Here is a 26,386-nt window from a genome sequence, read left to right as displayed (position 1 = left end):
ATAAATATTGTGTTCTGCATGAACCCATTTTGTATGTGCGGGGTCTAACAGGAATTTTACGGTAAACTGACAGAAGCCATGGACAAACTAAACAGGATTCCATGTCCTGAGAACCCTGGACTCAGCAATTTATTGATAGTGTGATTATTTTGAATTCACAGCCTCTGTTTTTTCATGAATAATGCAACAAAATTGGCAGATCAAAAATAGAAAATATCAAAACAGACTTAGATCAGGCACATTGACATTAATTTGGACAATGACAGAATTCAATTAGCAAGTAACTTAACAGGTTTAATAAATATGACATTTTAGTTTATTTTGCCTGAAATGACAGGTATTTGAGCAAAAAAAAAAAAAAATTGGATTGTACTGGAAATTAGATAAACCCAAATATAAAAGAGCAGCAGTCTACTCCCAAAAGAAGATGACACCATTCAGTCAGATTTCAATCAGATCATGTTAGTAATGAAAATATATTTGCAACTGAAAGAAAGAGGAGGCCTAAGACAGCAATAATACAAAAATGGACCAAGACAATATATTATGTAATTCAACTTTTAGGAACAAAAAAAAAAACCAAAAAACACACATTAGTATACATGCACAGATCCTTGCTGCTTCAAATTTGTAAAACATTTCACTTTTACATTGACAGTTCTATTTCTGCACGTTTGTGATTTTAAAAAAAAATCCATCTAGGAAAGGAATACAGCAATTACTGAAGTTACTGATACTGAAGTTAATCTTTTAATCTAAAAGAAAATTCAACAAAAACAACCTTAACAGCACTGTTTGCAAACAGAATTTTCAAGGACTTCCATGAGATATCAACTGTAAACACAGGCAGATTGTCCTGATAAGAAGCAAACCACACTGAAGGCCCGGACATTTGCCAGGCTCTACAGGTTCTGTCTGGAATTCCACCACATACTAAAAGTCACAGACAGCCACAGCAGGCTATTACCGCTTTTCTTCCTGCTTTCAGTTTTATTATACAGTAACTCAAATCTAAATCTAATAATGTTTCTGTTTAGTGGAGCAACTTTATACTAGTCTGAGTAGTGAAGAAGGTGGTAAAATATCTGGAAATCGTAGGTACAAAATGAGAACTTGTCCTTACAGTAACCGCTCACCCATGGTTTTTCACACATATGCACACTGGTGTAGTCTTGTGTGAAAATCCATTTACTTGCCTGTCACTTACACTTAGGATAAAATTAGAACCTGTGAGGGGAAAATAAACTTCCACACAATACGTAGAGAATAAGATGATAAAAAAAAAAGTCTCAAGGAAAGCATCCCTGACTTGGTATCCATAGCACCATTATATTTATAGAGCATCCACTTAGCTCAGATAAGCACTTACTAAAATTAGTAAATCAAATAAAGCGATAAGATTCAGTTACCCAATGCAGAAATCGCTTCAACCACTGGCATTGTTTTTTGTCCTTTACAGATGAGATAACACAGTTATTTCCTACAGCTCGTAGTCTGAAGACCAAGGTGGTTAAAGAGAAACATGAGGTGCACTCTCACAACAGAACAAAAACAAGAAGTAAGCCATCAAATAATTAGTAAATAGTTTAGCTTGGATTAATAGTCTGATCCAGTTTTGTGTTTGCTTTAATGTGATGATCCAAAACACCAAATGTAAGAATATGTAAAAAAACGGCAACCCACTTACATACAACTGACTGGTCACGTGTGTGTGTGTGTATGTATATATATATATATATATATATATATATATATATATATATATATATATATATATATATATATATATATATATATATATATATATATAGTAACAGATTCAAAAGGAGACAGCAAAAGGTTTGGGGTTTTCCGGCCCCGTATATTGCAGACGATCCACAATAAAGAAAAAAACAGGTCAAAATACAAACAAAACAGTTCATATGCGCGACGCCGTATCATGGCGTCGGCGGCCATTTTATTAGGGAGGAGCCAGAAGTGGAGGAATTCTGGGAAGGACCGTGAGGGAGGATGGGATTGATGACGTCAGGACAAGATGGCGGAGGAAGGGCGGAAGTACCGTACTGCGGTCAAAACTCGGCTTATGGTGGAGGAAGGTCCTTTCTCCTATGAGGAAGCAGAGGGAGAAAGTTAGTACCCCGCCATTCCCTGCCGGCGAATGTGTCCCCAGGTGCGTTCGAATCCATCCGCGGTCTCCTACTCGCGTGTGCGTGACATGATACACCCCCCACCGTCGTGGCCCAAGACCGTCAGGTCGGGCGGACATAACCGAGAGGTCGTGAATACGAGAGAGGGCATCGGCATTGGCCTAAAGGGTGCCTCGTCGATAAGTGACAGTGAACTTATACGGCTGTAAATCCAGAAACCACCTGGTGACCCGCGGATTTGACTCTTTATGTAGGGACATCCACTGAAGTGCAGCGTGATCAGTCACCAGAGTGAATTCGCGACCCAGCAGGTAATAACGGAGATGGGTCACTGCCCACTTAATGGCCAAGGCCTCCCTCTCCACTGCCGCGTACCGGGTCTCCCGGTCCATCAGTTTCCGGCTTAGATACATCACAGGGTGTTCGACACCATCAACGCTTTGGCTCAACAAGGCGCCCAGGCCTGTGTCCGAAGCATCGGTCTGGAGAATAAAAGGGAGCCCAAAATCGGGCGTCCTCAATACAGGTGCCGACATTACGGCCTTCTTTAGGTCACCGAATGCGTGTTACGCCTTGTTGGTCCACACCACGTATAAGGGAGCGCCCTTCTTTGTTAAATTGGTCAAGGGTGCTGCTCTTTCGGAGAAACGGGGAGCGAACTGGTGGTAGTACCCCGCTAGCCCCAAGAAAGCCTGCACCTGCCTCTTGGTATTCGGACGGGGCCATTCCAAGATGTCTTTAACTTTTGAACACTGTGGTCTCACCTGTCCCTGTCCCACAAGGTAGCCTAAATACTTGGCCTCCTTTAAGCCAAAATAACATTTCCGAGGATTGATGCGGAGGCTGGCTTTAGCTAGTGTTTTGAGGACAGCCGTGATCTGCAATAGATGCTCCTCCCAGGTGCCGGAATAGATGACGACGTCATCCAGGTAGGCGGCACTATAGGACTGGTGGGGCTTCAGCACTCTATCTACCAGACATTGAAGAGTCGCCGGGGCCCCGTGCAGCCCAAATGGGAGAACCTTGTATTGCCAGTGCCCGCTAGAGGTGCTAAAGGCAGTTTTTTCTTTCGCGGATGCCGTTAAGGGAATTTGCCAATACCCTTTCGTCATGTCAAGAGTACTCAAGTATCGAGCCGTACCCAGCCGCTCAAGGAGGTCGTCAATGCGGGGCATTGGGTAGGCATTGAATTTGGAGACTTGATTCAGACGTCTAAAGTCGTTACAAAATCTCCAGGAGCCATCTGGCTTGGACACGAGGACAATAGGGCTGGACCAGGGGCGATGGCTTTCCTCAATTATGTCCATGTCCAACATTTGTTGCACCTCTAATTCCACCTCCGTGCGTTTTGCCTCCGGGAGTCTATAGGGCCTCTCCCGGACAATTACACCGGGGTCCGTGACCATGTCATGGGCAATCAGCGAGGTCCGGCCGGCCGACTCGCTTACTACTTTGGGGACGGCTCGGAGTGTTTGGGTTAACTCCTGCTGCTGCTTGGGGTTTAGCTCTTCGCCGAGGCTAAGGGCAGTCGTGCATGTGAAGAGGGAGATTGATCTATGGAAGCTGGGAAGCACTTTACCTTTAAAAAGAATCATGACTGGTGTGAGCGAGATTCCACTCAACGGGACGACACGCAGAAGAGTGTCCCAAAGCAATCGCAGTGTCCCAGAACTGTAGCAGTTCGCCGTATAAGAACATCCAAAAATAATCGCAGACATGCTATAAGCGCCTGCCGTCGATGGGTGATACAAGGAACATTATAAAGATCCCGCTACAATAAATAACAGCGCTATTGCTGTTTCAAGCTGAATAAAGCCCGGCGGGACGCCAGAGGAGGACGGAGGAGGGCTTGTGCCTCCTCCGACAGCCGAGTCCGTCCTGGTTTTGTTGGGAGCCCGCGGGTTGAGGGCATGGAAGCCCTACCCTGTAGGGGCCCGTGGTTGGCCGCCAGGCGGCGCCCGATGCCGGTTGATCCCATGTAGTCGCCCGGCGGAGCTGGAGCCGGCGGGGCGCTGGAGGAGCGAGAGGAGGGCTTGTGCCTCCTCCACACGCGAGAGGCGTCGTCCTGGTTCTGTTGGGACCCACGGGTACAGGGCATGAAGCCCAGCCCTGGTGTTGTTAAAGTACTGAGACTCAGCTTCGTGTTTTGGGGTGCAAGATGGGGACTCGCACTTCACAGCGCGCACACACACACACACACACACACACACACACACACACACAGTCACAATGCTGTAGTAAACAGTATACGCTCCTACGGATGTTGACTATATGAGTGAGGAGCACAGACTCAGACGGAGAATAGGAGAAAATTGCCCTCAGAAGAGAGGGAGGAAGAGAGAGAGAGAGAGAGAAGCGGCAGCGAGATAAGGAGAGAGACACGTCTGCGAGAGATAAGGAGACAGAGATGCATGCGAGCGAGAGAGAGACGCATGCGAGCGAGAGAGATAAGGAGAGAGAGACGCGTGCGAGCAAGAGAGAAGAACCATCAGCTCAGTTGTGATCACATGACGCTCAGCAGACAAAGTGTATCCATACTACTCGTATTGCAAGACATCGCTTGTTTATCAAGTCAAAATTTATTATAAAATTTAGCTCGTCTTGCAAAACACTCGTAAACCAAGTTACTATATCTATATTTACTGTATATCTACAGGTGCTGGTCATAAAATTAGAATATCATGACAAAGTTGATTTATTTCAGTAATTCCATTCAAAAAGTGAAACTTGTATATTAGATTCATTCATTACACAAAGACTGATGTATTTCAAATGTTTATTACTTTTAATTTTGATGATTATAACTGACAACTAATGAAAGTCCCAAATTCAGTATCTCAGAAAATTAGAATATCAATTAAGACCAATGCAGCAAAAGGATTTTTAGAAAAGATGGCCAACTAAAAGGTATGAACATGAAAAGTATGAGCATGTACAGCACTCAATATTTAGTTGGGGCTCCTTTGGCCTGGATTACTGCAGCAATGCGGCGTGGCATGGAGTCGATCAGTCTGTGGCACTGGTCAGGTGTTATGAGAGCCCATGTTGCTCTGATAGTGGCCTTCAGCTTTTCTGAATTGTTGGGTCTGGTGTATTGCATCTTCCTCTTCACAATACCCCATAGATTTTCTATGGGGTTAAGGTCAGGTGAGTTTGCTGGCCAATCAAGAACAGGGATACCATGGTCCTTAAACCAGGTACTGGTAGCTTTGGCACTGTGTGCAGGTGCTAGGTCCTGTTGGAAAATGAAATCTGCATCTCCACAAAGTTCGTCAGCAATAGGAAGCATGAAGTGCTCTAAAACCTCCTGGTAGACAGGTGCGTTGACCTTGGACCTCAGAAAACACAATTGACCAACACCAGCAGATGACATGGCACCCCAAACCATCACTGACTGTGGAAACTTTACACTGGACGTCAAGCAACATGGATTCTGTGCCTCTCCTTTCTTCCTCCAGACTCTGGGACCTTGATTTCCAAAGGAAATGCAAAATTTACTTTCATCAGAGAACATAACTCAGCAGCAGTCCAGTCCTTTGTCTTTAGCCCAGGAGAGACGCTTCTGACGCTGTCTCTTGTTCAAGAGTGGCTTGACACAAGGAATGCGACATCTGAAACCCATGTCTTGCATGCATCTGTGCGTGGTGGTTCTTGAAGCACTGACTCCAGCTGCAGTCCACTCTTTGTGAATCTCCCCCACAGTTTTGAATGGGTTTTGTTTCACAATCATCTCCAGGGTGCGGTTATCCCTATTGCTTGTATACTTTTTTTCTACCACATCTTGTCCTTCCCTTCGCCTCTCTATTAATGTGCTTGGACACAGAGCTCTGTGAACAGCCAGCCTCTTTAGCAATGACCTTTTGTGTCTTGCCCTCCTTGTGCAAGGTGTCAATGGCCGTCTTTTGGACAAGCAGTCTTCCCCATGATTGTGTAGCCTACAGAACTAGACTGAGAGACCATTTAAAGGCTTTTGCAGGTGTTTTGAGTTAATTAGCTGATTAGAGTGTGGCACCAGGTGTCTTCAATATTGAACCTTTTCACAATATTCTAATTTTCCGAGATACTGAATTTGGGACTTTCATTAGTTGTCAGTTATAATCATCAAAATTAAAAGAAATAAACATTTGAAATACAGTACATCAGTCTGTGTGTAATGAATGAATCTAATATACAAGTTTCACTTTTTGAATAGAATTACTGAAATAAATCAACTTTGTCATGATATTCTAATTTTATAACAAGCACCTGTATATATGGCTTGTCATCCCGGGCCAATACCCCCAGGCCGCCATATGGAGCCCTCCCTGCAGTATGGAGGTGCCCCGAAGACCAGCAGGGCATCATGGACAATGTAGTTTTTATTCACAGCCCTGCTGGATACCACAGGGGCCACAAGAGGGAGCTGCAGGGGGGGATCAAACAGTCATATGTGCCCTATAACCCGGAAGTGCGTCATAGGAAGAGCAACGACAGACGTAACATACTTCCAGGGTGAAGAAAAGGACTTGTACCTGACCCGGAAGTGATAAAGAATCACATGGACTGGGGATTGGGAACACTTCTATAAAAGGACTGTGGGAGCTCCCAGACGGCGAGCTGAGCTGGGTGAAAGAGTGGCAACGTGTCTGGGAGTAGTGGATTGTATTTGTGATTAGTGATTTGTAATTTAATGAGTATAGTGGAGGAGAGGGTGCTTTGTGCACCGTGGAAGATAAATAAAGTCAACTTTTGGACTTTTATCTGGTGTCTTAGACAAGGATTCAAGGGAGGGAATAGCACCCCCAATCTGTCACTATTTAATTTATTTATTTAATATACATATACACACACACATATATATATATATATATATATATATAAATTATATTATATAAATATATATATATATATAAATATATATATATATATATATATATATATATATAAATTATATAAATATATATATATATATATATATATAAATATATATATATATATATATATATAAATAATATATATATATGTTTCATTCATCGATTAGTTCCTTACTGCATCAATAAACAGCTTGTCTTCCTTTTTATCTGTGATGTGACAAACTGCATGCACGGGTTTTTTTATACTGTCTTCCTTTAGCAGGACATTCACTTTTTCCACCGTATGCTTTGTTTCCGCAGTAGCTGCACTTATGAATATGATTGTATGTATAAGGCGCTTCATATTTTTTGCTGCCTTCTCAATTGTGTAATTGGTTTTTGTTCAGTACTCTTTGGAACTGTTGCTTTTGTCTGCGCATTGCGTCAGTTCACGTGAGCGCTTGGTGTTCTTGCATCGAAGGTTCCCAGCTGTACTGGTGCCATCTCGTGTAATGTCAGCTAAGACCCGGCACTTAAAAGTTTCTCTCGCAGTTTTAATGAGTTTGTGCCAAACACCACCCTGACCATCTCATCTTTCTCTGCATAAGTACAGTCCTTCACCCGTGAACATTTACCGGCAGAGTTTGTATTGGATTGCGCTGATGGGCGGCCTTATATGGGCAGGCACTAAATTACAAGCGCTAGTGGCAGCCTGTCTATGAACTTAATTTAATATAAACTTACGGTTCACGCCGTGCTTTGTTTCCGCAGTAGCTGTACTTATGAATATGCTTGTATGCATCATTTGCTTCATAATGTTTTTCTGCATTCTCAATTGTGAAATGGCGTTTTGTGCTGATCGCTGTTTGGAGTTCTTCCTTGTTATCTACGTACTTACGTGGGGTGATGATGTCACACGAAACTCCGCCCCACGGCCATCTCAACTCAAGACTCCATTACATTATATGGAGAAAAATAGCTTCCAGTTATGACCCTTATGCGTAGAATTTCAAAATGAAACCTGCCCAACTTTTGTAAGTAAGCTGTAAGGAATAAGCCTGCCAAATTTCAGCCTTCTACCTACACGTGAAGTTGGAGAATTAGTGATGAGTCAGTCAGTGAGTGTGTGAGGGCTTTGCCTTTTATTAGTATAGATATCTATACATATACACATATATACATACATATATATATCTACATATATACACATACATATACACACACACACATAAATACATACATACACACACAAATACATATATATATACATACATACACACACACATATATAAACATATATATACATTACATACATATCTACATATATACACACACAGCTATTTCAGTATCAGTGCAATACGCTGCTTGTTAAAACGGATAACTCCCACTCTTACGTGCAAGTCTGCGTGGATATTATGAACTATCGTATTTGTTCAAGTTCTATTTAAATTTTAAATAGAAGGAATTTTTTTTAGTCGACAGAAATATCTTTGGTAGGAATGGTAAAAACAGACTGGAATATTATTCGTGAATAAATCAACTCAAACCTTAAACAACTTATAATATTTTGCTCTCCATAAAAATTTATCCTGTCTAAATTATACAAGTTAGAAATAAAGTAAACGTTAAAAGAACAAACATTCACATTTCTTTACTCTTATGTAATTTTATATAAAAAATAAACTTAGATTTTAAATATCCCAAAAGATTTTGCTCTCCATAAAAATATATCCTGTCAAAAAGATACAAATTCAAATATGAACATGCTGCATAACAAAACCTAGAAATATAAATAAAATGTGTTCCTTTCAGCAATAACAAATCAAATCATTCAGTTGTCTTTGCTCATATGTCATTTTAGAGCTGGGCGCCTGGCATCTTTTTGGCCACAGGTTCGTTTCTGTTTGGTGTGAGGTTCTGTGTTGTGGAGATTCTCAGGATGGATTGCAGGTGCTCATCAGTGAGGCGACTCCTGTGTGCTGTTTTGTTAGTCTTTATCACTGAGAAGAGCTTCTCACACAGATATGTGCTACCAAACATGCACAAGGTTCGAGCCGCATGTAGACGGACTTTTTGTTCTTCAAAGTCACCAAAGCGCCGTGCAAACTCAGTGCGCTCAGTTTATCAGCAAAGTGCGTGTTTGGGAACACCGTAGTGGCGACTTGGTTTAACATTACTTGGCAACAGGGAAAGTGGGGCAAGGTGCACTGGTGCATTTGTGTCTCCCATAAAGCAGCTTCACTTGAAATCACTTTGTGATTGTGCGAGGTTAAAGCGTCCGCTGAAGTGTCAGATTCTTATTTAATTATTCTGCTTTCTGTATCTTCTGCATTGCATTCAGGTTACCCTGATGTTTTGTCTCATAGTGCCGTCTTAGATTAAATTCTGTAATTACAGCCACATTAGCTCCACAAATGAGACACACGGGTTCAGTAAACATATACTCAGCCTCCCATCGGTTTTAAAGGCTCTATTTTCAGAATCAACTTTTCTCTTCAGCATCGTGTGAGCTAGCTTCAATAACTTGCAGCATCATAAGGTAGACTTGATTAACGCGTAAGTGTTCGCAAGGCAGCTGAAGGCTGCATTATGGGATCTGTAGTTTATTGTGTTACCAGCGCTTCATATACCGGGCTTTAATAACAATAATACAGTATATAAAATGATCTGCGGGCGGATATAATTACGCCGGGCGGATGTGGCCCTGCCCTTGAGTTTGACACATATGGACTAAATAGAACTTGAAAAGATATATTTTTCAAATGTGATCGCGCAATTCAGATAGAGTTGGCGCACTACAGCCTGCATGCCTCAATAAGTCATCCTCCCTCGCTCTTACTTTTTACCGTTCATCTAATGAATACACTGAGTATGGCTTTACCAAAACAATCATTGATGGCGAATAAAGTATCCATTATTAGTATGTAGATCGGGTTATATATATATACATATATATATATACCAGCGTATCATAGCGAGAAGTAGTGTGTTAAAAAGCTAGAAAAGAAAAGGGAACATTTTAAAAATAGCGTAACATGACTGTCAATATACAGTATTTGTTTTGTGAGTGTTACTGAGTGTTGCTGTCATCAAGGATTTGATTATCATTATTTCTTTCAATCAGGTTCGTATTTGTAGGATGTGTTGTGTTCAAGTTACATTCCGTGTTTGTCAATCGTTGTAAAGATGACAGGTTTCATTCATCGATTAGTTCCTTACTGCATCAATAAACAGCTTGTCTTCCTTCTTTATCTGTGATGTGACAAACTGCATGCACGGGTTTTTTTTATACTGTCTTCCTTTAGCGGGACATTCACTTTTCCACCGTGTGCTTTGTTTCGCAGTAGCTGCACTTATGAATATGATTGTATGTATAAGCGCTTCATATTTTTGCTGCCTTCTCAATTGTGTAATTCGGTTTTGTTCAGTACTCTTTGGAACTGTTGCTTTTATCTGTGCACTCGTCAGTTCACGTGAGCCGCTTGGTGTTCTTGCATCGAAGGTTCCCAGCTGTACTGGTGCCATCTCGTGTCCATGTCAGCTAAGACCTGGCACTTAAAACTTTCTCTCGCAGTTTTAATGAGTTTGTGCCAAACACCACCCTGACCATCTCATCTTTCTCTGCATAAGTACAGTCCTTCACCCGTGAACATTTACCGGCAGAGTTTGTATTGGATTGCCGCTGATGGACGGCCTTATATGGGCAGGCACTAAATTACAAACGCTGGCAGCCTGTCTATGAACTTAATTTAATATAAACTTACGGTTCACGCCGTGCTTTGTTTCCGCAGTAGCTGTACTTATGAATATGCTTGTATGCATCATTTGCTTCATAATGTTTTCTGCATTCTCAATTGTGAAATGGCATTTTTTGCTGATCGCTGTTTGGAGTTCTTCCTTGTTATCTATGTACTGCGTGACGTGGGAGGCGTGATGATGTCACACGAAACTCCGCCCCCCACGGCCATCTCCAACTCAAGACTCCATTACATTATATGGAGAAAAATAGCTTCCAGTTATGACCCTTATGCGTAGAATTTCAAAATGAAACCTGCCCAACTTTTGTAAGTAAGCTGTAAGGAATAAGCCTGCCAAATTTCAGCCTTCTACCACGTGAAGTTGGAGAATTAGTGATGAGTCAGTCAGTGAGTGTGTGAGGGCTTTGCCTTTTATTAGTATAGATATCTATACATATACATATATATACACATATATATATATACATATATACACACATATATATACACACATATATATATACATACATACACACACACATATATAAACATATATATACATACATACATATCTACATATATACACACACAGCTATTTCAGTATCAGTGCAATACGCTGCTTGTTAAAACGGATAACTCCCGCTCTTACGCAAGTCTGCGTGGATATTATGAACTATCGATTTGTTCAAGTTCTATTTAAATTTTAAATAGAAGGAATTTTTATTTAGTCGACAGAAATATCTTTGGTAGGAATGGTAAAACAGACAGGAATATTATTCTGAATAAATCAACTCAAACCTTAAACAACTTATAATATTTTGCTCTCCATAAAAATATATCCTGTCTAAATTATACAAGTTAGAAATAAAGTAAACGTTAAAAGAACAAACATTCAAATTTCTTTACTCTTATGTAATTTTATATAAAAAATAAACTTAGATTTTAAATATCCCAAAAGATTTTGCTCTCCATAAAAATATATCCTGTCAAAATTATACAAATTCAAATATGAACATGCTGCATAACAAAACCTGGAAATATAAATAAAATGTGTTCCTTTCAGCAATAACAAATCAAATCATTCAGTTGTCTTTGCTCATATGTCATTTTAGAGCTGGACGCCTGGCATCTTTTTGGCCACAGGTTCGTTTCTGTTTGGTGTGAGGTTCTGTGTTGTGGAGATTCTCAGGATGGATTGCAGGTGCTCATCAGTGAGGCGACTCCTGTGTGCTGTTTTGTTAGTCTTTATCACTGAGAAGAGCTTCTCACACAGATATGTGCTACCAAACATGCACAAGGTTCGAGCCGCATGTAGACGGACTTTTTGTTCTTCAAAGTCACCAAAGCGCCGTGCAAACTCAGTGCGCCAGTTTATCAGCAAAGTGCGATTTGGGAACACCGTAGTGACGACTTGGTTTAACATTACTTGGCAACAGGGAAAGTGGGGCAAGGTGCACTGGTGCATTTGTGTCTCCCATAAAAGCAGCTTCACTTGAAATCACTTTGTGATTGTGCACGGGTAAAACGTCCGCTGAAGTGTCAGATTCTTATTTAATTATTCTGCTTTCTGTATCTTCTGCATTGCATTCAGGTTACCCTGATGTTTTGTCTCATAGTGCCGCCTTTAGATTAAATTCTGTAATTACAGCCACATTAGCTCCACAAATGAGACACACGGGTTCAGTAAACATATACTCAGCCTCCCATCGGTTTTAAAGGCTCTATTTTCAGAATCAACTTTTCTCTTCAGCATCGTGTGAGCTAGCTTCGCAATAACTTGCAGCATCATAAGGTAGACTTGATTAACGCGTAAGTGTTCAAGGCAGCTGAAGCGCTGCATTATGGGATCTGTAGTTTATTGTGTTACCAGCGCTTCATATACCCGGCTTTAATAACAATAATACAGTATATAAAATGATCTCGGGGCGGATATAATTTACGCCGGGCGGATGTGGCCCGTGCCCTTGAGTTTGACACATATGGACTAAATAGAACTTGAAAAGATATATTTTTCAAATGTGATCGCAATTCAGATAGAGTTGACGCAAGACTACAGCCTGCATGCCTCAATAAGTCATCCTCCCTCGCTCTTACTTTTTACCGCTCATCTAATGAATACACTGAGTATGGCTTTACCAAAACAATCATTGATGGCTAATAAAGTATCCATTATTCGAGTATGTAGATCGGGTATATATATATACATATATATATACCCGCGATCAGCGAGAAGTAGTGTGTTAAAAAGCTAGAAAAAGAAAAGGGAACATTTTAAAAATAACGTAACATGACTGTCAATATACAGTATTTGTTTTGTGAGTGTTACTGAGTGTTGCTGTCATCAAGGATTTGATTATCATTATTTCTTTCAATCAGGTTCGTATTTGTAGGATGTGTTGTGTTCAAGTTACATTCCGTGTTTGTCAATCGCTGTAAAGATGACAGGTTTCATTCATCGATTCGCTTCTTACTGCATCAATAAACAGCTCGCCTTCTTCTTTATCTGAGACCTGACACACTGCATGCACGGGTTTTTTACACTGTCTTCCTTTAGCGGACATTGACTTTTTCCAACGTGTGCTTTTTTTGGATTTATGAATATGCTTGTATGTATCAGACGCTTCATATTTTTGCTGCCTTTTCAATTGTGTAATTCGGTTTTGTTCAGCCTCTTTGGAACTGTTGCTTTTATCTGTGCACTGCGCCAGTTCACGTGAGCCGCCGGTGTACATGCATCGAAGTTTCCCAGCTGTGCTGGTGCCATCTCGCTATGTCCATGGCTGTATTTAATGTTACCTTAGTCCTGGCACTTAAAACTTTCTCTCGCAGTTTCGCTGAGTTTGTGTCAAACACCACCCTGACCATCTCATCTTCCTCTGCATAAGCACAGTCCTTAACCCGTGAATATTTAGTGGGAGTTTGCTATTGGATTGCCGCTGACGGACGGCCTTATATGGGCAGCCTGTCTATGAACTTAATTTAAAGTGTAGGTTTACATCGTGCTTTGTTTCCGAAGTAGCAGAACTCATGAATATGGTTGTATATGTCACTTTCCGCTTCTTATTGTTTCGCTGCCTTCTCAATTATATAATGCATGTTTTCTTCAGCGCTTTTGAGGTCTTCCTGGTTTTCTATGTACTGCGTGATTACGGGAGGCGTGATGATGTCACACTAAACTCCGCCCCACGGCGTTGAAGCTCATCTCCATTACAGTAAATGGAGAAAACTGCTTCCAGTTATGACCATTACGCGTAGAATTTCGATATAAAACCTGCCCAACTTTTGTAAGGAAGCTGTAAGGAATGAACCTGCCAAATTTCAGCCTTCCACCCACACGGGAAGTTGGAGAATTAGTGATGAGTGAGTGAGTGAGTGAGGGCTTTGCCTTTTATTAGTATATATATATATATATATATATATATATATACATATACACATATACACATATATATATATATATATACATATATACACATATATATATACATATATATATATATATATATACATATATATATATATATATATATATATATACATATATATACATATATATACATATATATATATATATATATATATATATATATATATATATATATATATATATATACACACACACACACATACATATTCCTCCGCCATCTTGTCCTGACGTCATCAATCCCATCCTCCCTCACGGTCCTTCCCAGCATTACTCCACTTCCGGCTCCTCCCTAATCCGGCTCCTCCAGATCGCAAGGGGGCGATCGCCCTGGTTGGATAGGGGGCCACGGGTAGAGGGCTTGGAAGCCCAATACTGTAGGGACCCGTGGCCACCGCCAGGCGGCGCCCTGGAGCCTGAGGAACCCTGGAGCCCAGCACTTCCGCCACACCAGGAAGTGCTGGGGGGAAGACTTATTGTGGCGACCGGAGAGCTGACGGGAGGACAGCCAGCACTTCCGCCACGCTGGGGCGTACCAAGGAGTGGATGCGGAACCCCCTGGTGCTCATCCGGGAGCACTACATAAGGGCCGCCTCCCTTCAGTCTGGAGCGGAAGTCGGGTGGAAGAGGACGGAGCTAGCGGGAGGACTGGAGGCGGCCAGAAAAGAGAGAGAAAAGAGAGAAAGAGGCATTGTAAGGCCTGAGGACTGAAAGAGGCATTGTAAGGCCTGGAATTGGTAAAACGGTGCAAGAGGCACTGGGGAGTTGAGCGCGGGACAACCTGTAAATATTGTAAATAAACAAGTGTGTGGTGAAAACAATGATGTCTGTCTGCCTGTGTCCGGGTTCAAGTTCACAATATATATATATAAAATATATATATATATATAAAAATATATATATATATAAAATATATATATATAAAATATATATATATATATATAAAATAAATATATATATATATATATATAAAATAAATATACATACATACATACATATACATATACATACACACACACACACACACACACATATATATACTGCTCAAAAAAATTAAAGGAACACTTTTTAATCAGAGAATTGCATCAAATCAATTAAACTCCTGGGATATTGATCTGGTCAGTTAAGTAGCAGAGGGGGTTGTTAATCAGTTTCAGCTGCTTTGGTGTTAATGAAGTTAACAACAGGTGCACTAGAGGGGCAACAATGCGACGACCCCCAAAACAGTAATAGTTTAATAGGTGGAGGCCACTGAGATTTTTCCCTTCTCATCTTTTCTGGCTGTTTTTTCACTAGTTTTGCATTTGGCTACAGTCAGTGCCACTACTGGTAGCATGAGGCGATACCTGGACCCTACAGAGGTTGCACGGGTAGTCCAACTTCTGCAGGATGGCATATCAATACATACCACTGCCAGAAGGTTTGCTGTGTCTCCTAGCACAGTCTCAAGGGCATGGAGGAGATATATATATATATATACACACACACACACACACACACACATACATAATTTTATGGCAGACTAACTTACAAACTGACCACATACAAAATTAGTCCACTTACCTGTGCACCCAAGTTTTACAGTATTCATCCCACCCTTATTTATTTCAAGTGACATGTACCCTCATTACCCAGCAGTTGCTCTCCAAATTAGAAGCCTACCAGAATTTGCTCCAAAAAGTGCTTGTTGTTATTTAAACAGTCAAAGTAAAAGGTTTTCCAAGCTGATGTCCGATCCAAACAAGAAAAAACGCCAAGGATTTCCTTCTCAGATTCAGGGACGTCTACAGAAACTGTAAAAAAAACAAAAAAAAAACAACACACTGCATTACTACATTTCAACAAACTGCTGATATGTTCTTTACTTAAGATCTACTGAAGCGTCTTTTTAAGAAAAATACATTTCCAATATTTCTGTGGAATATTCTGCTTTAATAAGAACAGTATTTCTATATGAATAGCAGCTTAGGATTATACTCTAAAAAAATCTCTCTGTATAAACATGCTATAAAACCACAATATGAAAAAATTCATTCATATTACAGCAGCTTAATAATACTGAAACAAAAATGGAAACAGTGCAATGAAGAGCCAAAAGAAATTAAACAAATAAATAAACAAACAAATGCATATTTCCAGCCACAATGGGAATGTATTAGACAGACGGTTAGCATCTGTGGTGATGTAAATGTATGAAGAAGCACAAATGGTGGTCCAGACAGCAAATGGGGTAAAGTGAAATTGATTTCATTCCTTACAGTTGAAACTGACAGTTTAAACCTCTGAGATAGCTTTTTGTAGCCTTCCCCTAAACCATGATACTGAACAATCTTTGTTTTCAGATCTTTTAAGAGTTGCTTTGAGGATCTCATGCTGTCACTCTTCAGAGGAGAGTCAAAGGGAAGCACAACTTGCAATTGACCACCTTAAATACCTTTTCTCATGATTGGACACACCTGTCTATGAAGCTCAAGGCTTAACGAGCTAATCCAACCAATTTGGTGTTGCAAGTAATCAGTATTGAGCAGTTACATGCATTCAAATCAGCCAAATAACAAGGGGACCCACATTTATGCACAGCCAGTTTTTCACATTTGATTTAAATTTTATACAACTAAATACTGCTTCACTAAAAATCTTTGTTCGGAAAACACCCCAGTACTCAGATGTTCCTAGGAAATGCAAGACATACCACTGTTATCTTTTTTGTTGAAAGTAAATTATTATGCAGACTGAGAGGGGTTACCAAACGTTTTAATATGATAGTATATATATATCTATACTAATAAAAGGCAAAGCCCTCACTGACTCACTCACTCACTACTAATTCTCCAACTTCCCGTGTAGGTAGAAGGTTGAAATTTGGCAGGCTCATTCCTTACAGCTTACTTACAAAAGTTAAGCAGGTTTCATTTCAAAATTCTACGCGTAACAGTCATAACGGTTGACAACGTTCGCCATGTTGAACTTTCTTATTTATGGCCCCATCTTCACGAAATTTGGTAGGCGGCTTCCCTGCGCTAACCGAAACCAATGTACGTACTTATTTCGGTGGTATGATGCCACTGTCGGCCGCCATATTGAACTTTTTATTGGTCTTTGTTACCTATGGGCCCATCTTCAAGAAATTTGGTATGCGGGTTCCCAACGCTAACTGAATCCTACTTGCGTACATATATATGTCCATAGCCTGCAGCTCGGTCACCATGTGAGGCGGCTTTGGGTCCCCCATCCCAGCGCCTCCCACGTTGTTGGCTGCCTGCCTATATAAGGCCGTCCATCGCTCCGGTCTCTACATTCCCTTCCTTGCTTCGCCACGGGATTCACGTCTTCCTGCTGATAACTACAACCTTTTTAATTAATCCACGGCTTCTCCACCGTTTTATTGTTCATTTATTATGATTATAGTTATTGTTTACGTATTTTAGACTTACTTTACATTGTTCAGGTACCCATTTCCTTTATCATTCCAACCGTACCTGCATTAACATGTCTATCGAGATGATCACTATCGATCAAAGAACTGTCACTTACTGAGTGGTTTCCATGCCCGGAGATGGCACCTGCCTTTTCCATTCTCTTTGTTACATATTGCACGGCCATATCAGGCTCACTCTTGATATCCGGAGGAACATTGTGTCTTATGTATTGAATGACTGGGACAAGTTCAAGGTGTGGACTGTTGACAGTACAGGAGATAATTATATTACACAGGAGCACTAGAAGAGTGAAATGCTTAAGCCCTTCACCTATGGATCTGCATGTGAGTTGATGGCTGCCGCTGAATTGTTCGGTTGTCGCTTTCAAGTGTACTGAAATGGCCAAATATTTTACACCTTTCGACAACCGCCAATGCCTGTTAAACATCTTAGATTCACAGGTGACGATTTCAGTAGTGGACACTTTGATGTTTATGAATGTTTTAAACTCTCAAAAGCTGGATGTGAAGTTATAGATGAAACCGGTTGTATACTTACAACGCTTGACAGATGCCGAATGTCACTTCAACACAAGTCCTGCAAATACTGTCGTCATTGAAACAAACCATGAAACTCAAACTGATTATGACAGCAGCAATCCAAGCTGTGAGATTTGAAACAAGATTACTGTTCACATGGCCAACTGTACGTTGCATGCTCAAGAGTAAGCTCAGCGCACAGCTTGGTCATATTACAACCGGAGGGCCGAACTCAAAATGTGGTATACAAAGAGATCCTTAACAAATAATTATTGGTATATTTTCCCTCAGTTTAAAAAGGTTTAATTTTCTTTTTTATAATATATAGTTGAAATAGTTTACTGTCAAATAATGCAAAAAGTATGCAACACGTGTTTTGCCCTAATTCTGGGCTCATCAGGCGTACACACTCACTGCATCCCCTCTCGGGAATCGAACCTCGGACGTCAACGCATTACATTAAATTACATTGCGCCATGCCGTGTGGTTTGTTTATTTGACAGTATGTAGATCAGGGTAATTACATTCATGGCATTCGTAGTCTGAATCACAATAAGAGTATCCAATGTCTTTCTACTACTTTATGGATTTAGATTAGGTTTTTTCTGTAATTTGCTTGAACATTCTGGTTGATTTTGCGACTTCTCTCATCGTGCTAAGAATCATAGTTCGCTTGCAGGAGCAATATATTCGCGCTAATCCAAGACAGAGGCTGTGGGCCAAGGGGAGGGGGAAAGATGATGTCAGCAGTGGGGAGCCGAGCAGGGCCCTCCTTACTGTCCTTTTTACACGGGAGGAGCCGTGGGGGACGGCTAGTTATATTTAGGACTACCAATAATCCCCACTGCCTGATCTTTGATGAATGTATCTTGTGAGTGATAGAGTTTATTCTGAAATCTATTATAAGTTCCTTGGTTTTTGCAATGTTTAGATGTAGAAAAGACTCCTCACACCAGTTAACAAAATCATCTAACACTAAACAATGATGGGTTTGATTCTAATTTAGTAGACTATCAATCATCAAGTCATCAGCATATTTTAAGATTTAAAAAGTTACTGCGACAATAATTAGTGTAGAGGAATTACAAAAGAGGTTAAAAAAACAGCCCTGAGGGGACCTTGTGGATGAGGATAGCATGTCAGAGAGACACCAATGACTATCACTCTTTGACTCCTGTCTTTTAAAAAGAGTCAATCAGCTACCAAATTTAAGTCCAAATTAAAATAATCTATAAATCACTCTGCAAGAAGGTGGAGCTGAGGAGAAGGTTAAAAGCAAGAGCCTTGGGTGATGCTCTCCAAGTGGTTATATAATAAATGACGTAAAGTAAAAATGGCATCCTCTGTACCTCTATTAGACTGGTATGCAAATTAAAATGGATTTAATAAACCCAGAGTTTTCTTGGTAAGCTTTTTAAATGGTTTCATAACCAGTGATGTCAAACCTACTGGTCAGAAGTCATTTTAGATGTTAGGTTTTCTGTTTTAAGCTAGAGGAATATGGTTGCCTCGAAGGATTACTTGGGCTAGATGTTTATTTTTTCTGAACCACATTGATGAAAAATAATCTGCAGGATGTTTAGCAATATATGCTTTGTATAGGATACCTGTATTGATAATAAATGGCATTTCTGAGTTTCACAGGTTTTGTGTTTGCGTCAAGACATTTTGTGCTTTAAATGTACTATTCCATATAAAACCTCACTGACAATACAAAAGGATTGCACTTTGCAAAATTAAATTAAATACTTTCCACTACACACTTTATAAGCTTATGCTTAAGCATATGCATATGGTATTGTGCTACTAGGTTGTCAAGGTTGGTACAAACCAAATTAGAATTTCTTGCTCTTGGTGAAAATTTGTTCTTTACCAGCAGTCAAAAAAGAGAAGCTACCAAATATTTCTGAAAGTGACTTGAAACTACTGGTGTGGAAGTTATAATTAAATAATAAAAAACTGAGGTGCTTAAGTCATACTTACATGATGTTTGTTTTAGCAGCTTTCCTTTCCTCATTTTTGAGGCTACACTGCTATACAAATTGACCAAAGCATAGTTTCCTGGACGAAGCAAGCAGGCCAGAATTCTCTCTTCACAAAGAAAGCCAGCCTCTCCCCAAGTAGCGTCAAACAGAGACTCACATAAATTCCATAGTTGTGCTGCCTGACGATCAGGGTGGACATGCATGACAGATAGTACGGAGTAAACATTTTCAATAGTTCTCCTTTGCTCAGATGAGCTGGGAATCTGTCTATCATTCCTCAGTCTGTTCAATGAGTCCTGCAGGAATTCAGTGAAAAGTTTTTGTAGTAAAAAGTTGTGCTCCACATGTACACTCTCTGACCCATCAGTCAGCAAGTACCCAATCAGTGCTTGAGCAAGTCTTGGCACCTTCTCTAACAAGGCCTGCAAACACAAGGTAGTCTCTGCACTTAGGGGTCTGCTCCAATGCTCTCTTTTTCTCTCTTGTATTATATGAGGACTATGGATATGCAGAAATGCAAGGTGCAACTCCTGTAAGAAGAAAGAAAAATTATTTAAAAAAAAAACTGGTTTTGTTGACACTTGTTGCATAAAATATCACAAGATTTAATTTTAAACTGGAAAAATATTTATATAGGCCTTACTAAATGATCACAACATGCGTGTCTTTCTCTTCAACTTACTAAGGATGTGATACACCTATGTTATACACTATTTAGGAAAAAATACCCAAATTATTTAAAGTTGAGAACAATAAAGCAAATCCAGGCCCATCTGTGCTACAAAACAATAAATTAATGTATAATCAGGGTCCAAAATAACACTGACATGTATTAACAAAACATCTGCAATTACCACAAATAAAACATTATTTAAAACAACTGGTTCATAAAAACATAAGCACTTTGACAAACAATAGGAGTCCAACCAGCCCATCAAGCTCATTTGTTTAGCGAATAGTTAAGAGACTTCTAAAAGGCTGTCAAGGTTCAGCATCAGTGACATAATTTGGTAGCTTGTTCCCAGTTCTCCCAGCTCTTTGAGTAAAGAAGTGCCTCCTGGATTCAGTCTAAAATTCACTTCTCCTTAATTTACACCACAATCCTCAGGTACAGGACTCTCCATTTAGTTGAAAGAAGTCGGCTGGGTCTTCTCTATTGATGCCTTTGAGAGAGTTTGTAATAAACAAATAATACAAATACAGGTCATCCCTTGCAATTCTTGGGTTTGTCATTAATAATTAAATGGAAATTATTTTGTGAGTTTTGAAATCAATTGCAGAAAACTGCAGACAATGCTGTAGCACGGCTACTTAAATGGACTGCAAAACATTCCCACAATCATTGGGAAGCTTCAGCAGTTGCTGGGTAAAAGATGAGGGCACAAATTTTAAAAGGTAGTCATTACAAGCCTGAAGGATTGCAATTGGTGAGGTCTTTTTGCATCAACTGCATTACAATTACAACCAGTGGATTACAGTTTTCTCTGGGTTTATGTTCTTGTCCTGTGCCCGCTTGTTTGTGCGATTTTGTTAGGGCAGGAAAACATCTTTATCTGGAAGCATTCCCAACTTCTACAAATTAAGCATTTTTGTTGCTAATACAAATTTACAGTTCACTTAAAAAAAACTACACACTTTGGGAGTCGCCATGCATCTTTGTCTTAGCAGCCAGTCTTACACATGTGATTTGCTTGTTGCAATTATCATTCTATGTTGTGTTTCTTTCAACTTTTTGAATTTTTGTAGTGCAATAAACTTAAAATATACAGCAATCATTGGCCCAAAACGTTTTGTGAATATTTGTATTCATGGGGGTCCTGCGCCCCTAACCTCCATGAATTCAAGGGAGAACTGTACATATGTACCATAGTGCTCAAAAAACTCAGCAGCATGATTTTTCAGTTGATTAGTGTTAAGCAACAGTGGCATATGTAAGACTGCAAGATATAATCAACTACATTTATTTTTGTTAATATACAAAAAAAAAACCCTTAAACAGAATCCTGATTGTTGTTAGTTTGAAACATAGTCGCAGTTTGTTTGTACCAAGTGCTCTAGCAGCAACTTCCCATGCTGCAGATTTTTCTTCCAGTCAGCTTTCATTAGTGATGAATACCTGCCTAAAAATGGATTCCCAATGTACAGTATACCACAATAAAGGGGCCATTCATCCTTAAATCTGCTGTTGATGCTTACGTTAAAAGTGTTTCCTACCTGTATGTTTTAAATGTCAATGACAGTTAGCGTTCAGATGGTTTGCAGATAAAATAAGCAATTCTGTTATATGATTCAGTACTCTGTCACAGATAAAACACAATGCTATGGGGTTGTCTAACATCTGGGCAGAAAACAGTTAAGATTTCACCACGCATTAAAAATTCACTAAACAAGGTCTGTTACAGGAAGGGGGCTACTATGCTCCACAATTATGAACGTCACTGAAACAGAAGCACTACTATTAACATTTAAAGGGCTGCAAACAAGAAAAACATTTTCATTATAATTTTGTCAGCTGCACGATGACATCATAGGCAATCAGTGGCCATGAAGTCACCAACACTTCAAGGTTGGATTTTAGAGACTGAGTAGGGCTAAAAAGAAATGAACCGATCTGTCCGACCGACAACCATTTAGCTGACCTTATGGTTGACCTTTGTATAATGCTGATATCTGTGCTGCTGTTTTATCTTTTAAGTGTTGTTTACCTGTAGTGATATTTTAATGAACTGTTTTTAATGTATTCAACAAACTGTTAAGCACCTAAAGTATAAAAAAAAATTATTATTAAAAGGACACACCTCATTTGCTTTTGCACAGTTTGATAGTTATTTTCCATATTTATTTCTGTACCATGAAGCAATTAATATTTCAACACTACAATATTTTAAATTACATTTAGTTTATTTTTTTATTTGAACCCATCACTTGCTATTATTGAATTTATGACTAAAGACCAATAAAAATGCTTTTGAAGGGAAGAAATAAGCAACAAGCTGCTCTTGCCTTGAGAACATTCTCTGTAGTTCCACTTGGCAGCTCTTCTAAAAGGAGCATAAATTCAAGTTCACGCTTGACAAACTCTGGCACCTATGAAAATGTAGAGAAAAAAAATTTAACTAGTTATTTTGTTTAAAATAGGTTTGTGATGAAAAAAGGAGAAGAGAAAATATTACTAATACACAAAGGGATTTCCAGCTTTTACAGTACTATGACAGCTTAGGTATCATCAGCCACAGAGTACATGACAGGAGGCTAGAGGGAGGCAGAAAGCCACATCCAAAGAGAGACACCCTTAAGACTTGCTGATGTGACTGCTACACAAATGATGATCAAGATATGCAAAGTCCAGAAGCAGGTGGGGACACTAGGAAGGTCTGGCAGGTGGTCAATGAAACTTTAGCAGATGACAGCAGTTGAGTCCTAAATAGGCTTGGAAGACTTTAACTGTCCAAGAAGAAGAGTGGACAACCACTAATTGAGCTCTTAGTCTGCCGTTACTTCTACCTGTGAGTTAGTAACCCTGGATATCTGAAGTACAGTACTTGGTAGAGTTTAAAAGACATTCTTTCTAAACAAGTAATTAACTCTGGAGTCTTGATGTTGACCAAGACAAATGCACAACTTACTGAACTGAAGGAGGAGGAAATGATTTAATCCCATGAAAGAGAGAGGAGTAAAGAACTTTACAGTTAGATCCAATAGAACAGCAGATAGTCTTTTATTATTTACTTTATTTGCACCTCTGTGGCCATTTATTATGTTTTGTTTAATAACAAACACAGGTTTTGACATACATGAGCTTTCAGCAATCTTTTCTTCAAGTGTCAATGGCTTACAGAAATGTACACCAATCTAAAATTACTTTCTAATTGTACTTTACACTTTGTAATTTACTATTTATTTTCTGTCAACTTCATTTTAATATGGATTATTTTTTAAATCTTGCTTTCAGTAAGATTTTATGAAAACAAGCAACTTTTAGTTTTTACAGCACAATTAAACCACCCTTTCACTTTCAAGACTGTCAAACCTGCTAATCAAAAGCTTTTGCATCTTCTAGCTCTGATCCTGTAAGACAATGAACTTCATTAAAGAAGGTTTCAAGTTTATCTAACAGAAAAAGTGAGGCCAACCCATTATTTTTTTTTTTTTTAAAAAGTGACCCAACAATCTATAAAAATATACATTTAATCAAGCAAAGGCAAGCAGTCACAATGCCACAAAACAAGTAATACTATTAGTATACAAAAATCTAGTGCAATAAATGGATAGCTTTACAATAAAACCCAAAGTATCATAATAAGTGTGACATGTCATAGTTTACAAGCTAGACAATTGCACTAGTATAGGAAAACAAAAGCAGCAGGATTCTACCTTATCTGGAAACCACTTCTCTAGTACCAAAAGCCAAAACCAAGCGAGTCGATGTGGACTGCCAACTGTCTCCCACCTGTAAGGAAAATAATAAATTAAAATAAATGAAGAAAGAAAGAGAGAAAGATAGAAAGAAAGACAAAAAGAAAGAGAGAAAGAAAGACTAAATCATTCTCCACAGCTTTCCTGCCTTAGGTTAGGTTTCTGTATACTGATGACCGAGTACCGAGTTTATTTTCTATCCACCATTTCTGACAGGGATCTAAAAAGGTTACTCTTCCATATGTAATTAAATATCTTGCCATACATAGAAATCCCCTTTAGTGGAAAGAAAAGATTGATGGCAAGAAGACAGCATGCTCCACACTAGTCATTTCTACCAGGTTAAGAAGCTGCCTTAAGAATACCTGGTTTGAAACCAGGAACCTGGCAGTTAATCAGTGTGGGATATGGCAAGCCGTTTATCCCAGCCAATACCCCCAGGCCACCAGGTGGAGCCCTTCTTGCAACATAGAGGTGCCCCGAATTCCAGCAGGGCATCATGGACAATGTAGTTTTTAATCACGGCCCTGCTGGATACCACAGGGATGCTGCAGGGAGGAGCAGGGACTGCTATTTTCCCTATAACCCAGAAGTACGTCTTAGGCACAGCGACAGAGGAAATGATGTACTTCCGGGATGAAGAAGAAGAGTTTTTACTCGACCCGAAAGTGCTGGATAATCACCTGAACTGAGGGCTCAGAAGCACTTTCAGGTCATGAACTATAAAGGACTCTGGGAAATCCCAGACGAGTGAGCCGAGTCAGGAGGAAGGGTGGCAACACGTATGGGAGTGGAGGATTGTTTATGGATTATTGATTATTGTGTATATTTATGAGTATTGTGGAGTGGAGGGTGCTTGGTGCACATTATTATTATAAAATAAATAATAATTGGACTTTTATCTGGTGTCTGGCGTTTGATCTGAAGGTTCAAGTGGATGACAGCGCCCCCTATCTGTCACACCAGAGACACCTAGGTTACCAGTTATAGCGAATATACTACGTACATAAATTAAGTGTTTTAAGCATATATAATAATCTGCATAATACCTGAGCTTGTAAGGACAAGAGACAACCGCTTGCAATATTTCTTCCACTTGACCAGCACCCTCTCCATGCCATTCCTTCAGCTGTCCAATGGAAGCCTGAGCAAGCTCCCATTCGCCCTGCCGCAGACACCAAGTGAAAAATGCAAACAGTTTTTCCACGGAGGTCTGCTCCTCTTGGCCAAAAGGATGCATGTTCATCAGTCTGCTCCTCACCCAGCATCAAATACAGGGCTTAAACTTGGAATAAAAGGTGCCAGGCTTCCTTCATCTGCATCTTCTATAATAAAAGAAAACATAACTGCTTAGTGATATGCAGAAAGTAGCATAGAAGTAGGTTCCTCAAAAAACAGTAACTAATCAAAAAATTATTTATTATTATTATTTTGGAGACTTTAAAGAGTTAATCATCAGTAATAAGAACAAAGAACTTATTGTTTATGGTTAATTTGTTTTTCACTTCTGCAGTTCACAGGAACTGTTAGAGGGTTTTTTTTCCATAATATGACAAAAATAAATGCTGTACATAACAACAACACCAAAATATTAGTATGAACAGTGTTGCTTACTTTTAAGTAGAAACAAAAACTTAGAGAAAAAAAAACGCAACACTTGCTCAGTAAGTATCAGGAGATCTAGACTATTAAAGATGCTATCCGAAAAAGCAAAATAAATGTCTTCTTTGCAGGCATTGCAGGTGAGCAGCTAAGGCTCTGAAACTTAAGTCACAAAGCTTTCAGTTCCACCCTTACCTCCAGCTCATTGTGTGCACCTAATTATGTCGCGTAACCTGATGGTAGTTTAGCTGTACAGCTGACTTTTACATTGGATTATATTCACTA

At 39.6% G+C, this 26,386-nt stretch overlaps 1 protein-coding gene across 3 annotated transcripts in view; it reads right to left on the bottom strand.

The window, feature by feature from the left end:
- Positions 1-26,386, bottom strand: part of zfyve26 (zinc finger, FYVE domain containing 26) — a 152,547-nt gene that overhangs the window by 100,764 nt on the left and 25,397 nt on the right. For all 3 annotated transcript variants that reach the window (XM_039742229.1, XM_039742231.1, XM_039742230.1), the window contains exons 2-6: positions 25,549-25,824; positions 24,458-24,533; positions 23,087-23,170; positions 20,082-20,613; positions 15,803-15,933 (exon numbers count right to left, since the gene is read on the bottom strand). In XM_039742229.1, the coding sequence (XP_039598163.1) occupies positions 15,803-15,933; positions 20,082-20,613; positions 23,087-23,170; positions 24,458-24,533; positions 25,549-25,745 (1,020 nt within the window). In that variant the 5' untranslated portion in view covers positions 25,746-25,824. The remainder of the gene's footprint in view (positions 1-15,802; positions 15,934-20,081; positions 20,614-23,086; positions 23,171-24,457; positions 24,534-25,548; positions 25,825-26,386) is intronic.

The sequence above is a fragment of the Polypterus senegalus genome, chromosome 18, assembly GCF_016835505.1.
Source record: "Polypterus senegalus isolate Bchr_013 chromosome 18, ASM1683550v1, whole genome shotgun sequence".
Classification (NCBI taxonomy): domain Eukaryota; kingdom Metazoa; phylum Chordata; class Cladistia; order Polypteriformes; family Polypteridae; genus Polypterus; species Polypterus senegalus.
Note: the sequence above shows the minus strand (reverse complement) of the source record. Positions and strands in the feature narration are given on the sequence as shown.